Genomic DNA, 16846 nt, shown 5'->3' with positions numbered 1-16846 from the left:
GTGTAGCCCATCCTCACACATTGTTTCATCCCATGCCACTTCCCTCTCCCAAAGGGCATTACTCAGTTTCAGAAGGTATCAGGTATCATTGAATACCTGATAGGAAGGAATGCAAAGATTTCTTTCTCTTTTGAAGGTATGTACATTTTAGTTGGAAGCTAGATGGTATCTGCAACTTATCTATCTGAAGTATTTTCAGTGAACAGATCGATTTGGGAATTTGTGTGCAGCTGAATATTTTTAAAAATATATTGGGCTTTGAATTTTTTCCTCAAATAAAGAACACCTATAATATTTAGAATTCTTTTTATTTTTAAAGATTTCTAAAAATGTTCATATTATAAAAACTGGAATTTTTAAGGCAGCAGAAGTCTTATGGTATAAAATAGAAATTTTTAGGCAGAGAAAATGGCAAAAACTAGTATTAAAATAGGTCATGTTAAAGGTAGTGAAAATTAATTATGATAGTTTCAATAAAATAGTATCACAGTAAAGATCAACCATGTATGTACTTTAGTCATGCTGAATTTTAAAGAAAAGTGAGCTCTAAGATAAGTAAATAATGAACATATCAGATGTTAGAATTCTCTCTTCAAAATTAAAATTGTGTATTTAATTAGTGTATATATAAATTTTACATTGTGACTCTCCTTTGATATGAATGTCATTATTAATTGATCCTTTGATATGAATGCCATAATTGATTATGTTTGTTTCTTCTTTTATTTAGAAAGCACAACACCAGGAAGTATGTTTGAAAGAAATACAACATAGTCTTGAAAAGTCGGAGAATCAAAATGAGAGTATTAAGAATTATTTACAGTTTCTTAAAACTTCTTATGTAACAATGTTTGGATAAATTGTTGGATTTATTTTCTATAAGCGATAGGATTTTACTTTAAGTCTAAAACATGATTGGGTAATAAATAAACTTTAATTTACGGGTGGGAGTAGTAGAGTTTTTATGTACATTTTTAAAATATAATTTATTATCCAATTGCAACTTTAAGATATAGATGTCAGTATTCCTTTTTGCCAGATAATTTCCACTTAGCTCTAGTTTAATTTAATACTTATTTAAATGATACTGGTTTTTAGAATGTTTTTCACGTACACAAAAGAAACCAGAATCTTGTTTATAGCCACCATTTAAGTGAATTTGTAATAAAGCTAGGCTGATTATGAGCCAAATACATGATTTTGAATAACCCATATAGTTTGTTTTACATTGTGGCGCTATATATATATAAAATCAAGGAAAATATTCTGGATATTAATTTTTAAAAATGGTATAATTACATACTTTCTAAAGATTCCAAATGTCTCAATGTACTTAATACTGTTTCAAGTATGATGCGATTCTAATTTCTGTGAGGCTTTTAATATAGAATTTTAAATTATAGCTATTAAATGCCAACTGATGGTGACAGATGAAAACATGTTGTCCCGCACTGTTTCTTTATAAAGAATGGGCATTTGGACTCTCCTGTGAATTCAGTCTCTTTTGTGTTTAATTTTTTATTAGTGATTGTCTGGTGTTATCAGTGTAAACATTCTAAAGCCCCCTGAGTTTACTAAAAGATTACAGGGGAACAACTTGTCCCACCCCTTCCTATAGACAGCTCCCTTGGGATGATCAAAATAAGCACTCTTAATGCCAGGAAGCTTTAGGATAAGGTCTTTATTATTGTGATGACATAGAAGAGATACCAAGAGCTTGTTCCCACTTTAATCCCCCACTCTATATGCCAAGGCAGGACGCTCTCAAAGGGGACCGATGTAGTCAACAAGGAATCCAGTAATAGTAGCTCCTCTCAGACAATGGCTTGAGAGCTGTTTATTCAAAGGACACTCATGTCTCAAAAGATCATTCAGAGAGGCAAATTGTCTACTACATGGTCCAGCCTCTGGACAGAGGAGTCTCCCCGAGATGTTTTATCCTCTTCTCTGACCAGAAATGCGATTCTGCTTTTCTCCGGTCTCCCTCAGTCCTAAGACTGCCATATGGTCTACAGGAGTTACTTGCCAATGACCCGACTGCTCGATAGTATTTTTCTTAAAATACCACCACACAGTAATTTCAGGACCTGGCCACATTTTTTGCCCAACAATTGCTAACAACATTAAAGTTGCCTTTTTTTTTTTTTTTTTAAATCATAGTACTTTTGCTAAAACGCATACTTACCCTTTGTGGTCCTTTCTTCACCTCCTAAAGCAAAGGGAGCTTTAAGAAATGCTCACATGAAAGGAAACTAAGGTTCCTGAGTATGGTTCACTAGACTACGAGCTCACTAGACTGTGAGCTCTTACTCAGATTTTTATTCCAGCCACTAGACAATAGCTGGTGTATAATGCTCAGGTGATGTTTGTGGATAGACAGATGGATGTTGAAAGAAAAAGGTATTCATATTCCTGTTTTACAATTGAAAAAAATGTAAGCATAGAAGGATTAAGTACCGTGGCTGTGGTATAAAACTCTTAACTTTTAAAGTTGGCAGCTGAGCTCAACTCTTCTGATTCTGAAGTTAAGGTTCTACGTACGGTGCGGTTTTCCTGTCGCAAGCAATGGTGGCAGCAGCAGCATGGCTATTATTCACCGAGTGTTTGCTATGTGCCAGACAAAGCTCCCTGTGCCGAGCATGTACTAGCTCATTGAATCTTTTCATTTAACACGTAGGTGCTATTGACTCCATTTATTTTTCAGGAAACCAAAACACAAAAAGGTTTCTTGCCCAAGATCACAGAGCTAGTAAGTGGTAGGATTCCAGAGTCTCTGCTCTTAACTATGACCATACTACCTTCATATACATGTCATAAATAAAAGTAAGGGTTTCTTTTAACAATCATGCATTTACCTTATCTATGAATATTTTCTTTTTATTATACTTCTAATTTTTACCAAAGTAGTTTGGGCATATAACATTTAAAAATTAGTACCTACAGGGATGCCTGGGTGGCTCAGTCAAGTAAACGTCCAACTCTTGATTTCAGCTCAGGTCATGATCTCAGAGTTTGTGAATTTGAGCCCTGCATCAGGCTCTGTGCTGACAGTGCGGAGCCTGCTTGGGATCTTCTTTCTCCCCCCTCTGTCCCTCCCCGCTAATGCTCTTGCACGCTCTTTCTCTCGCTCTCTCAAAAATAAGTAAAAAAAAAAAAAAAAAAAAGCACTTGCAATGTTTCAGATAGACTGTGAAAGGAAATGACTACTGTGGAGTCTCTGAGGCTGGTCCTCAGATGCTAGTGACAAAAGACAACAGGAAGCTTGCCAGACCCTAGAAGAACATTAGCAGTCTTTGTGCTTAATGTTTCCATGTGATGCATTAAGTATAGACGTTGGGCTCTACTGGTGTGTGAACCAAACCCAGCATTAGGGAGGCCTGGAGTCAGTGCCCTGGTGTCCCTAAGCAGCACCTCTACTTCCAGCTTTCCACCATCCCACAAGGTCCTTGTCCCACAGTGCTGACAGCCTGGCAGGGTTTCCTCTTTATCCTTGATATTCAGGGACTCAAGACTTTCTTGAATGCTAAAAGTTGTTTTCCGTTATTTATGTGATTATTACCTCTCCACATGTTCCTTTCCTCCTCCTTGTTTCGTCTCCTGGATCTGATCTCCGCACGACTTGCCTTTTCCCTCGGGGTCTGTCACAGGGTTTCTTGTGAGGTATTTCCACCTGACTTTTCTGACCACTAATGTGGTTCTCAAGGGCAGTCATTCTCTTTCTGTTGGATATTGAATTTCTAATTAATAAATCATGTTTTTTAGTTCCTGAAAGTACTGGGTTTTGTTTTTTTGTTTTTTGTGCTGTAATTCCATTATATTTTCATTAAAATTCTCATCTGTTTCTTCCATTGGTTCTACTACAGAAGGAATCTCAAGTTTCTGTCCTGCTGGCCATCTTTCTTTCCAAACCCCATAAGTGAGTTTTAATCTTCCTCGCCTACTCATGGTGGTGGTTCCCTCAATACCTGCCAGCAGGCCACCATGCACATTTCTTGGGCAGTGGCAAACCAGGTGGTGAAAGGTGGATGGCTTCTGTTCTTATGGCCTGAGACCTGCTATCCTCTGCTGGAGGGCTGTGAAAAACCATTCTTCTCCCAGATGTTTTCAGTCACGAGCATCAGTTCTCCTCAACTACCAACATTGGAAGCACGTTGCTCCACAGAAGAGCCCACTTCAAGGTGTTCAGGGGTTAGCAAGTTGCACCAGACAACAAGCGAAAGTTCCCTTTGGAGGGGAACCACCGGCGGTGTGTGCACCTAGAGTAATGTAAGGCAACTTGAAGAATGAATTCGATCTGTATCTGCTGGCTTGAGATTTGTTCATAGCTTTTATTTTTATAAAATGTTTAACCTTAAGAGTGACAGAATTATGTATTTGGTATGATTCACTTTCCATAATCAAGCATCTCTATTTGTGAATGAGTTCACATATGTTGGTATGAGCATGGAGGAAGGTGTAGAGAAGCCTACATGCCTTGGTAGGGATGGAGGAAACAGTAATAAGTTTTCACTATTCCAATGAGATTGAACTACTTTCAATTTTTGGCTAATCAAATAAATTTTGAAGGTTGGAGGACAGGCATGCTAGGGAGTGGAAGAGTAGGACTGGTAGGAGGTTGAAGAGTAGGACTGGTCTGAGAATGAAATACTGGAATTGGATTTTCATAGGTGGAATAGTTTGGGACAAGGAAAAAGGGAGAGGTTTGCTTGAGGTGGAGTGGAGGTCACCGGAGCACAGGATGCTGTGTAACTGAGAAGGCATAGACGTTGAAGCCATCTAGAACGCGGAAGGGATTGGGGTGGAGCTGAAGAGCAAGCATCCCGGTTAAATGTGGGCAGATGAGTAGGTCACTGTGATAAGGAGTGGATGTTTTAAGACTCTCCTGGTGGTTTTGGTTGCATTTAGAATAAAATCCAAAGTCCTCAACCTGACCCTTAAGGTCTTGCATGTTCTGGCCCTCATGTCCATGGCCTCAAGGCTCTACCCACTTCCTCACCCTCTCCAGCACTCTCCTCCTCACCCTCTATACCCAGTTGCACTTGGTTTCCCCGAAGACCAACTTCACTCCTTTGTTTTCTTTTGAAATACTCTTTCTCCTACTTTGGCCTGACTAGATCCCCTTCATTTTCTCATATAGCTTCCTACTCTTTTCTTTCATAATTGGCAATTTTTTATTTGTTTGGTCATTTTGCATTTGTCTCACTGGATTTTAAAGGTTGTTAAATCTAAGTACATATTTGTACACTAAGTACATATTTGTTGGATGGATAGGTAGGTGGAGGGATGGTGATACTGCCATTACTTCTGAACTTCAAGGTAGGAGGAGGGGTATGGAAAGGTATGGAAATTACAGAGTCCAGAAGAATGAATAGCATTCTCTCTTGCTGTCTGCAGGGGAAGCAGTTTCCTGGGTGAGGCGGCAGGTTTCCTTTCATGTGCAGGTGGAGTCTGAAGAGACTCAGGATGCAGACCTTGTTTATAATCACATGTGTGTCCCATAGGCTACAGTGGTGAATGGGAGGGAGTTGGGAGTAAGTCAGGGAGGTGGAATAGGTTGCTTCAGGTAGTTTGAAGAGGAATTTTTTTTTTTTTTTATAAAAATTAATAAAAATCCCATATGTTGTCTTCTCTTCTTCTGATACTACTGAATTTGGATAGTTGCTTAAGTGCTAGGTATAACTTACTGTTTTTGATTTATTTAACATTACAACTGTTGTGGTGCTTTTCAATAACACTTCCACAAGAGAAGAAAATATTAAAAATAAATAAAAAATATTTTCCTTAAAATTTAAGATTTTCTTAAAATTGGAAAGTTCAGGCATATTAAAAAATTAAGTATCTTGCTTCTTTCTTTGGCATGGCTTGGGGTGGGATTAGAGGGAAGAAGGACTGTTATAAGCGCTCCATATCGTTTGTTATTAGATAGAGTTAATATTGACAACACACTAAGCTTTAAACCAGAAAAATTAAAACTGATTAGCTGTCATACTTTATTTTACTTTATTTTTATTTTAGAGAGTGTGTGCAAGCCAGGGAGAGGGGCAGAGGGAGAGAGAGAGAGCTTACACAGACTCCCAAGTTTAACGTGGAGCCTGGAGCGGGGTTAATCCCATGACCCTGGGATATGACCTGAGCTGAAACCAAAAGTGAGACGCTCAACTGACTGAGCCACCCAGGTGCCTCTTGCTGTCATATGTTATTTTAAATAAATATTTTAATTACAAACTGTGACCACTTTTTGCAAGCTTAAAGTCACTTTAAGCTTTATCACTTAAGCTTAAAGTCACTTAAAGCTTTATCACTTAAAAAAATCTATTTTTTTAAAAGAACAGAATAGAAAGGGCATCTGAATCTAATATGGTAAGGCATATTAGAATGATAATTTCATTTGTGTAATTAATGGTAACTAAAACTTCTTGAATGTCACCTGAATACTATCTAAAACTTTTTTATTTTTAAAATATTTTGTTTTATTTCTACAGATGAGCACAGTTAATTCTTTAAAACTTCATACATTTTCATTTCCATGCCAAGAGCCTAACTTGAGTTTTAGTATTTTGAACTTGGCTTATTGAGAATTCTATTTTAGCCTTTCTGATAGTGTTCATCAAGTTAAAATAAGAGATAAGAATTTTAATTTTAAATGAGTTGACTCCTATTAAAACACCAAGCCTAACCCTTGAGAATATAGTAGACACAAAGATTTCTATACTTTTCTTTTTCCTGCTCAACATATAAACGGGTCTTACAAATTAATAAAATGCAAATGTCCATCAGATAAAATGGCCAAAGGATAAAAACAGACAAGTCATAAGAAATACCAATGGCCAACAAATATGTTTACGGGATGTTCAGATTTAGTCATAAAGAAATGTAAATGAAAACAAATCTCATCTTTCCCTACAGTAATTTTAAAGAGGTTATTCCTAGTTTTGAAAAGATGGGGTAAAGTGAGAATTCTCACATGGTACTCATGGGACTTACTGTTCCATTTATCTCTGGAGATACCATAATATATTAATTATTGCTCCACTGTTGGATAGTTATGTTGTTTGCATGTTTTCTTTGTTACAAACTCTTCTGCAGTGAATTTCATCATGCATCTAATTCTTACTTTAGGATAAATGCCTAGATATGAATTATAGTATCAAATGCCATGAAAAATTTCCCAGTTCTTGAAACACAATTGTTTATGCCATTTGCTACAGTAATTTGCAACTTAGGCATTTATTCTAAGGTAATAATTAGATGCTGGTGGGAACTATTTCTGTTATGCCACTCTATTGCTTAGCCAATGCCTGGCACCTAGTAAGAACACTTAAATCTTGTCATTCAACATTCAAATGAACAGCAATGTTGTCAAGCCATCTTTCAATTTTAGTTAAAACTGTAAAGTGGGAATGTGAACATGCTCTGAAAATTACAAGGAGTTTTGAAATTGTAAATATTAATATTTGTTCATAATTTTAGAAGTCTATACTTTTGTTTCTAATATTTAGTTGGTGTCAGTTCAAGTAATACCTGAAGCTGTTTATTTTCCTACATGTCTATTTATTTGATATTCATTTGCATTAATTTTTTTTTTTAGTTTAAATAATCTCTACACCCAAGTGGGGCTTGAACTCACATCTCTGAGATTAAGAGTCACATGCTTTTCCAACTGAGCCAGCCAGGTGGCCCGATTTTAAATTTTTTTATCTTGTTAAAAGTCAAGTTAGGAGGCATCTGGGTGGCTCAGTCAGTTAAGCATCCAACTCTTGATTTTGGCTCAGGTTGTGATCTCATGGTTTGTGGCATCGAGCCTTGCATGGGGCTCTGCGCTAGCAGTGTGAAACCAGGGTTTCCTTCTCTCCCTCTCTCTCTGACCCTCCCACACTCACGCATGCATGCTCTCTCTCTCTCTCTCTGTCTCTCTCTCAAAATAAATAATAAACTTAAAAAAAATGAGTAGATGTCACCCATTCTTTTAAAAAAAAGTCAAGTTAGGTTGTAGTTAGTATACAATGAATTCTGGATACAAATCTTTGTTGGAGATAGACATATAAAATATTTTTGACTTCTTAGTGAGTTGTTTGTTTACTTTCTTCATTCTGAGTTTTTGTAGTATTTGTTTATTTATTTTGAGAGAGAGAGAGGGAGAGAGAGGCGGGGGAGGGGCAGAGAGTGAGGGAGAGAGATAATCCCAAGCAGGCTCCATGCTCAGCATGGACCCCAAGGTGGGGCATTGATCTCCTGAAACGTGAGATCCTGACCTGAGCTGAAATCAAGAATCGGATCCTTAACCAAGTGAGTCACCCAGCGCCCCCATCTTTACTATTTGAGAATATTGTATATCCTTTCCCTTACTTCAAATTTTTAGAAAAACCTCTCAGTAATGTTTTACAGTTTCAATTAAATGCCTTACCCATATTTTTTTAGGCCTAGGTATTTGATTTTTTGATCTTCCTATCCATAGTATTATTTTTTAAATTTTATATATATGTTGTGACATAGCAACAGAGTTCATTTTTATATGCTTACCTTATATTCAGTTATATTGATGAAATTTAATTCTAATAGTTTATACGTTCTTTTGGATTTTTTTTTTTGTATACAATCGTATCATTTACAAATAAAACTCATATTTCTCCTTTCTAATCATATGCCTTTCTCTTATCTTTCTTCCTTAGTACACTGGATAGGACTTCCTATACAATTTTAAATAGAGATAATGACAGCAGATACTATTTTCTTCTTTGAAATCTTAGGGAATAGCTTTCAATAATTCATTAAGTATGCTGTTTTCTGTGGGTTATTGTAGATAGATTATCAGATTAAGAAATGCCTTTCTATTCGTAGTTTGCTAAGGGTTTAAATTATGTGAATGAATATTGGATTTTATGAATTGCTATTTTAATATATTTTTCAAAATAACTATATGATTTCCTCTTTTTGGTTAATAGTGTTAATTAGATTAATTGATTTCAAATATTAAACCATCTTTGCACTTCTGAAAAAAAACCCATTTGTTCTTCCTATATTATCTTTTTTGTATATTGCTGGATTAAACTAATTTGCTAATATTTTGTTCATGATTTTTACCTCTCTGTTCATGTGAGAGCTTGGTCTGTTATTTTTTTTTTTTTTCCTTAAAAACATTCTTGTCAGTTTTAGTTATGGGGGCAGTGTCCTAAGGCAGGCGGGCAATTTTCTCTATCTCCCTGAATAATATTAAATTTGTGAAGAGTAAAGGTATATAAAAATCTCCCATCATTATTGTATATTTTTCTATTCCTCATTTTAATTCTGTCAGTGTTTCCTGTATCTATTTTGACCTATGTTTGTTGCATACAGATTTAGAATTGGGATGTTTTCCTATGAGTTGACTCCTTTTATCATTATTAAATGTCTTTATCTCTAATAATGCTTCTTGCCTTAAAGTATGTTGTCTGATATTAGTATAGGTATGCCAGCTTTCATTGTTTAGTGTTTGCATAGACAGTTGACCCTTGAACAACATAAGCTTGAACTGCATGGGTCCACAGGTATTTTTTTTTTTCAATAAATAAAGTACTGTAAATGTATTTTCTCTTCCTTATGATTTTCTTAATATTTTGTCTCTTTTATTGTACAATACATTATATTATACATAATACATATGACATACAAAATATGTGTTGACTATTTACATTATTGGTAAGGCTTTCAGTCAACAGTAGGCTATAGTTAAGATTTGGGGGAGTCAAAAATTATACATGAATTTTGGACTGTGCACGGGGTCAGTGCCCCTAACCTGCATGTTATTCAAGGGTCAACTGTATATCTTTTTCCATCCTATTATTCCCAACCTTTCTATAGCTTTATATTTTATTTTGTAAACCACAAAATATATTCTGTTTGTTTGCTTGCAGCCTTTTCAGTTTGACAATCCTCATTTATATATTTTAGCCTATTTATATTTAATTTTTAACATAATTAGATTTAATGGTCTTTTTTCTTTTTCTATTTGATCCATTTTTTTCCCTAATATTTCTATGACATTTTCTCTCTCCTTTTTTCAAGGTTTTATTTAGATTCTAGTTAGTTAACATACAGTGTAATACCAGTTTCAGTTGTACAATAATAGTTATTGAACACTTCCATACAACACCCAGTGTTCATCTCAACAAATGCATTCCTTAATCCCCATCACCTATTTCACCATTCCCCCACCCACTTCCTTCAATTTGTTCTCTATAGTTAAGAATCTATTTCTTGGTTTGCCTCCCTCTCTGTTTTTTTTCCCCTTTGCTCATTTGTTTTGTTTCTTAAATTTGATTTATGAGTGAAATTATATGGTACAATATAATTCTTCCTCTGACTGACTTCACTTAGCACTATACTCCCTAGTTCTATCCATGTCATTGCAAATGGCAAGATTTCATTCTTTTTTATGGCTGAATAATATTCCATTGTATGTGTACATCACATCTTCTTTATCCATTCATCAACTGATGGACACCTGGGCTGCTTCCATATTTTGGCCATTGCAAATAATGCTACTGTAAACATAGGGGTGCGTGTTGCCCTTTGAATTAGTGTTTTCCTATTCTTTGGGTAAATCCAGTAGTGGAATTACTGTATCATATAGTAATTCTATTTTTAATTTTTTGAGAAACCTCCATACTGTTTTCCAGAGTGGCTGCACCAGTTTGCATTCCCACCAATGGTGCAAGAGGGTTCCCCTTTCTCTACATTTTCGCCAACACCTGTTGTTTCTTGTGTTGTTGATTTTAGCCATTCTGACAGGTGTGAGGTGATATCTCATTGTAGTTTTGATTTGTATTTCCCTGATGATCAGTGATGTTGAGCATCCTTTCATGTGTCTGTTGGTCATCTATATTTCTTCATTGAAGAAATGTCTGTTAATGTCTTCTGCCCTTTCTTAATTGGATTATTTGGGTTTTCTTGGTGTTGAGTTGTAGAACTTACTTATATATTTTGGGGGCTTAGCCTTTATTGGGTAGGTCATTTGCAAGTATCTTCTCCCATTTAGTAGGTTATCTTTTAGTTTTATTGACTCTTTCCTTTGCTGTGCAGAAGCTTTTAATTTTGGTGTAGTCCCAATAGTTTATTTTTGCTTTTGTTTGTCTTGATTCAAAAGACATATCTAGAGAGATGTTGTTATAGCTGATGTCAGAGAAATTATTGCCTGTGCTGACTTCTAGGAGTTTCATGGCTTCAGGTCTCAGATTTATGTCCTTAATCCATTTTGAGTTTATTTTTGTGTATACTGTAAGAAAGTGGTCCAGTTTCATTCTTTTTCATGTAGCTGTCCAATTTTCCCAGTACTATTTGTTGAAGAGACTATCTTTTTCCAATTGGACATTTTTTCCTGCTTTGTTGAAGATTAATTGACCATGTACTTGTGGGCTCCTTTCTGGGTTTTCTATTCTGTTCCATTGACCTATAGGTCTATTTTTGTGCCAGTACCATACTGTTTTGATCACTACAGATTTCTTTGTGATATAACTTGAAGTCTGGAATTGTGATGCTTTCAGCTTTGCTTTTCTTTTTCAAGATTGCTTTGGCTATTCAGTGTCTTTTGTGGTGCCATACAAATTTGAGGATTGTTTGCTATAGCTATGTGAAAAAAAACTGTTGGTATTTTGATAGGGGTTGCATTAAATGTGTATGTTGCTTGGGGTGCCTGGATGGCTCAGTCGGTTGGGCGTCTGACTTGGGGTGCCTGGATGGCTCAGTCGGTTGGGCGTCTGACTTTGGCTCAGGTCATGATCTCACAGTTTGTGAATTTGAGCCCTGCATTGGGCTCTGTGCTGACAGCTCAGAGCCTGGAGCCTGCTTCAGATTCTATGTCTCCCTCTCTGTCTTCCCCTCCCTGACTCATACTCTGTCTTTCTCTCTCTCTCTCTCCAAAATAAATAAATTAAAACAAAAAATTAACAAAATGTGTATGTTGCTTTGGGTAGTTTTGACATTAACAATGTTTGTTCTTCCATTCCATGACCATGGAATGTCTCTCCATTTCTTCATGTCATTTTTAATTTTTTTCATCAGTGTATCATAGTTTTCAGAATACAGATCTTTCACCTCTGGTTAGTTTTATTCCTAGGTATATTATTGTTTTTGATACAATTGTAAATGGGATTGAGTCCTTAATTTCTCTTTCTGCTGCTTCATTATTGGTGTGTAGAAATGCAAACAGATTTCTGTACATTGATTTTATATCCTGTGACTTACTGAATTCATGCATCAGTTCAAACAATTTTTTGATGGAGTCTTTCAGATTTTCTGTATAGAGTATGATGTCATCTGAAAACAGTGAAAGTCTCATTTTTTCCTTGCCATTTTGGATGCCTTTTATTTCTTTTTGTTTTCTGATATGCTGCAGCTAGGACTTCCAGTACTATGTTAAAAAATAGTAGTGAGGGGCGCCTGGGTGGTGCAGTCGGTTAAGCGTCCGACTTCAGCCAGGTCACGATCTCGCGCTCCGTGAGTTCGAGCCCCGCGTCAGGCTCTGGGCTGATGGCTCAGAGCCTGGAGCCTGTTTCCGATTCTGTGTCTCCCTCTCTCTCTGCCCCTCCCCCGTTCATGCTCTGTCTCTCTCTGTCCCAAAAATAAATAAACGTTGAAAAAAAAAATTAAAAAAAAAAAATAGTAGTGAGAGCTCTTTCCTTAAGCAGCCTGAGGTGATCTCTGAAAATGGTTCACTATTCACTTGACCCAGAAAACCTGACAAAATCATGCAAATCAAGAGGTTCAAATCTTTGTGTTCACTTTAAGAACACATGGGAAACTGCCCAGGCCATCAAGGGTATGCATATCCAAAAAGCTACCAAGTATCTGAAAATGTCACTTCGCAGAAGCAATGTGTGCCATTCTGATGCTACAATGGTGGAGTTGGTAGGTGTGCCCAGGCCAAACAGTGGGGCAGGACACAGGGTCCGTGGCCCAAAAAGAAGTGCTGAATATTTACTGCACATGTTTAAAAATGCAGAGAGTAATGCTGAACTTAAGGGTTTAGATGTAGATTCTCCAGTCATTGAGCACATCCAGGTGAAAAAGCCCCAAAAATGCGGCGTAGAACCTACAGGGCTCAAGGTCAGATTAACCCATACATGAGTTCTCCCTGCCACATTGAGATGATCTTTACTGAAAAAGAGTGGATTGTTCCTAAACCAGAAGAGGAGGTTGCACAGAAGAAAAAGATATCCCAGAAGAAACTGAAGAAACAAAAACTGATGGCCGGGGAGTAAATTCTGCATAAAATACGTGCAAATAAAAGTAAAAACAGAAAACGAAACAAAACAAAAAAATAGTGGTGAGAGTGGACATCCCTGTCTTGTTCCTGACCATAAAAGAACAGGTCTCAGTTTTTCCCCATTGAGTATGATATTAGCTGTGGGTTTTTCAAAGTGACCTTTATTATGTTGAGGTAGTTCCTTCTAAACCTACTTTGTTAAGGGTTTTTATCATGATTGGATGTTGTACTTTGTCAAGTGCTTTTTCTGTATAACAGAAAATGATTATCAATTGAGATAATCATATGGTTCTTATTCTTTGTTTTATTGATGTGATATATCACATTGATTGATTTGTGAATATTGAACCACATTTGCAACACAGGAATAAATCCCACTTGATTGCGGTGAATGGTTTTTTAAAATATATTGTTGCATTTGGTTAGGTAGTATTTTATTGAGAATTTTTGCATCTATGTTTATCAGGGATATTGGTCTATAGTTCTCTTTTTTAGTGGAGTTTTTATCTGGTTTTCATATCAGGGTAATGCTAGCCTCACAGAATGAGTTTGAAAGTTCTCCTTCCTCTTCTAGTTTTTGGAATAGTTTGGTATGGGGTGGGACACCTGGGGGGCTCAGTTGGTTAAGCATCTGACCCTCAACTTTGGCTTATGTCATGATCTCATGGTTAGTGAGATCAAGCCCCACATCAGGCTCTGTACTGACAGTGTGGAGCCTGCTTGGGATTCTCTCTCTCCCTCTCTCTCTCTCTCTCTGCCTCCCTGCCCCCCAACATGCTCGCATGCTCTCTCTCTCTCAATAATAAATAAATAAATAAATAAATAAATAAATAAATAAATAAATAAATAAATATTTAAATGTTTGGTAGGATTCACCTGTGAAGCCATCTGGCCCTGGACTTTTGTCTGTTGGGAGTTTTTTGATTATTAATTCAATTCCTTTGCTGGTTATTGGTCTGTTCGAGTTTTCTATTTCTTCCTGTTTCACTTTTGGTAGTTTATATGTTTCTAGGAATTTATCCATTTCTTCCAGGTTGTCTAATTTGTTCACATATAGTTTTTCATCATATTCTCTTACAATTTTATCTCTTTGGTTTTGGTTGTTTGTGTTTCTATGGTTTCAGTTCTCTGTTCTCTTTTATTTCGGATTTTATTTGAGTCTTTTTCTTTTTCTTTTTTTCTTTCTTTCTTTCTTTCTTTCTTTCTTTCTTTCTTTCTTTCTTTCTGTTTTTATGAGTTTAGGTAGAGGTTTATCAACTTTATTATTTTTTTTTTTAAAGAGCCAGCTTCTGGTTCATTGATCTGGTCTATTGTTTGGATTTATTTTTAGTTTCTTTATCATTTATTTCTGCTCTAATCTTTACTATATCCTTCCTTGTGTTGGCTTTAGTCTTCATTTGTTGTTTTTTTTTATAGTTTCTTTAGTTGTAAAGTTAGGTTGTTTATTTGAGATTTTTCTTGCCTCTTAAGGTAGGCCTGTGTTGCTATATACTTCCCTCTTAGGACTACTTGTTTTATCCCTTTTCTCTCCTTTGATTTTTCTTCTATATAAAATATGTTTTATTCCAAATTTCTTTCTATTAAAGAGCTGTAGACATTAAAGATGACTAATTTTTTTGCCAGAGAGGGTCTACCTTTTTTCTTTAAGCAGATTAAGTGAGGATGGGCTGGTTACTTTAATCCAATCAGGTAATGACCTCTGGTCATCCCTTTTCCAGTGGCATATCTGTTTTGGAATTTGAACTGAGACTGTGAGAGTCTTTTCCTCTTAAGCACTGATGACTGCAGGTAATTCTGCTCTGTTCACAGGTTTTCAGGTTAAGATTTTAGCCAGTTACCCCACACAGACTTCAGAATTCAAGAAATTGCTTGATGAGGAAACATGCTGTCTATTTGCCACCCTTCAGTCTCCACCCCTTTGCCCCCCATTTTCCACAAACCACTAAAGCTCTGCTGCTTTCTATGACCCTCAGAAGCAGTCTTCTCCCAGGGGCCAAGGTTGAACTCCCAGTTTCTAGCCATGTCCAGCATTGGTAACTGCCCCCTCACAAAACATAGCTACCAAATACTGAACATACAAAGATGATTAAGATCTATTTTCTTCCCACACAACAGAGCTTCCTAACCTTTTCCAAACCATGACACATATGGAAAATAATATTTTTTAAACGTCAAACTATAGTAAATAGAGGAGGATGTTAATAGCTAGAAATTTCTGGCCCAGAGCTCTTGCCAGTATAGGTCTTGGCCAGATCACTCCACTTTACAAGTTGAAATCAATACTTTCACATTTGCAACCTATGTGTGGCACTGGTTGAGACCCTTTGCCTTAATAAATTCATTCATCTTTTCTGGTCTTTCTCTTATGAAAGACTCTGTGAATACTTTCTCACACCCCTTGTCAGAGAACTAGTACTAACTCTAGATGCCTTTTGGATCTGGGATGATATGTAGGTGTGCCAGAATCCCTGTACCCTTCCTCATTCTGTGTCTCTATTCCATGGCTCATCTAGACTACTTATAGCCTTTAATTGGAAACATAAATTAGCAACTTATTCGCCTGTTTGCCACCTGTTTCTCTTCTGTTCTTTCTCTGTATTACAGATTTTCCTCATCCAGAAGAACACAGAATTTCCATTGTAAGGAGTGCAGTATAGTTGGTTTTGTAATAGCTGAGATAAAGTTATTATTTGCAATGGGAAAATGACTGAAACAAAATGACATGTATGGTTGAGTTTTTGTTTATTTGTTATTTTCTTAACTCTTTAAATTCTAAGTCTTTGGATAGCTTAGTATTTTACAGTTGATAAATAAAGATCCTCTGCAGTTTTAGAAAATCTTTTGGTTTATAAAAATGTAAACTTAGGTCTACTTCACAAACAAATGTTTTATTTAATTTATAAATAGTTGAACCAGGAATATGTTGAGAATTTACTGTGATACTTAGCTGAGGAATGATGCCTTATTAGAATGTATTCCCACATTACAGTTTGATTGGTTCAATCTGATGTCCTTTTATGGTATGGTAAATATGTAGAGAGAACAATGGCCTATGGTGATGGCATTAATTCCTGCCACAATTACATTATATGGACAATGTAATCACTGTAAATACTAAGAATACTGGAATGGTGAGGACAGCAATATTCCCTAAACTGGTTTAGAGTTATCAGGTTGCTGCTGGTGGTAGAAGCCTTATAAATGGAACATAGCAGAAAAATAATGAAACTTTATGGGCTACAGTAACTTCCCAGTCCTACAAAGTTTACAAATGAATTAGCAAACCCCAAATTGTTAAAGGCAAAGGATCCAATTACGATTCTCTGTTTAACTGCTAATAATGAGATCATTCTGTAACTATATACTTCAGTTCATGATTTTGGGATTCCTAAGTAAAAAGAGATATTTTTACTAAAATAAACAAATAATAAAGTTAACTGGCATACATTATTAATTAGTAGATTAATAAGAGTATAAGGAACCAAGGTATACTGTAGGATGAGTTAAAGCACATTTAATGTTTAATGATTATTAAGGCAATGGGAGAAGGTATAAATAACCCCATTTCTCAATTAATTTAGGCATTTGTATCTATCAGTATAAGTT

The 16846-nt window shown here is 36.0% G+C and overlaps 1 protein-coding gene across 12 annotated transcripts in view; it reads left to right on the top strand.

The window, feature by feature from the left end:
• The window catches only part of ODF2L (outer dense fiber of sperm tails 2 like), a 72492-nt gene that overhangs the window by 41816 nt on the left and 13830 nt on the right, over nucleotides 1-16846 (top strand). For 10 of the 12 annotated variants that reach the window (XM_086717454.1, XM_086717452.1, XM_086717453.1 and 7 more), the window contains one exon: nucleotides 731-3122. The exons of the other annotated variants lie outside the window; for them this stretch is intronic. In XM_086717454.1, the coding sequence (XP_086573580.1) occupies nucleotides 731-859 (129 nt within the window). In that variant the 3' untranslated portion in view covers nucleotides 860-3122. Of the gene's footprint in view, nucleotides 1-730; nucleotides 3123-16846 lie in introns of those variants that run through there. 12 annotated transcript variants of the gene reach the window in all.

Source organism: Puma concolor, chromosome C1 (assembly GCF_028749965.1).
Source record: "Puma concolor isolate L17-30 chromosome C1, mPumCon1.1.hap2, whole genome shotgun sequence".
Lineage (NCBI taxonomy): Eukaryota > Metazoa > Chordata > Mammalia > Carnivora > Felidae > Puma > Puma concolor.
Note: the sequence above shows the minus strand (reverse complement) of the source record. Positions and strands in the feature narration are given on the sequence as shown.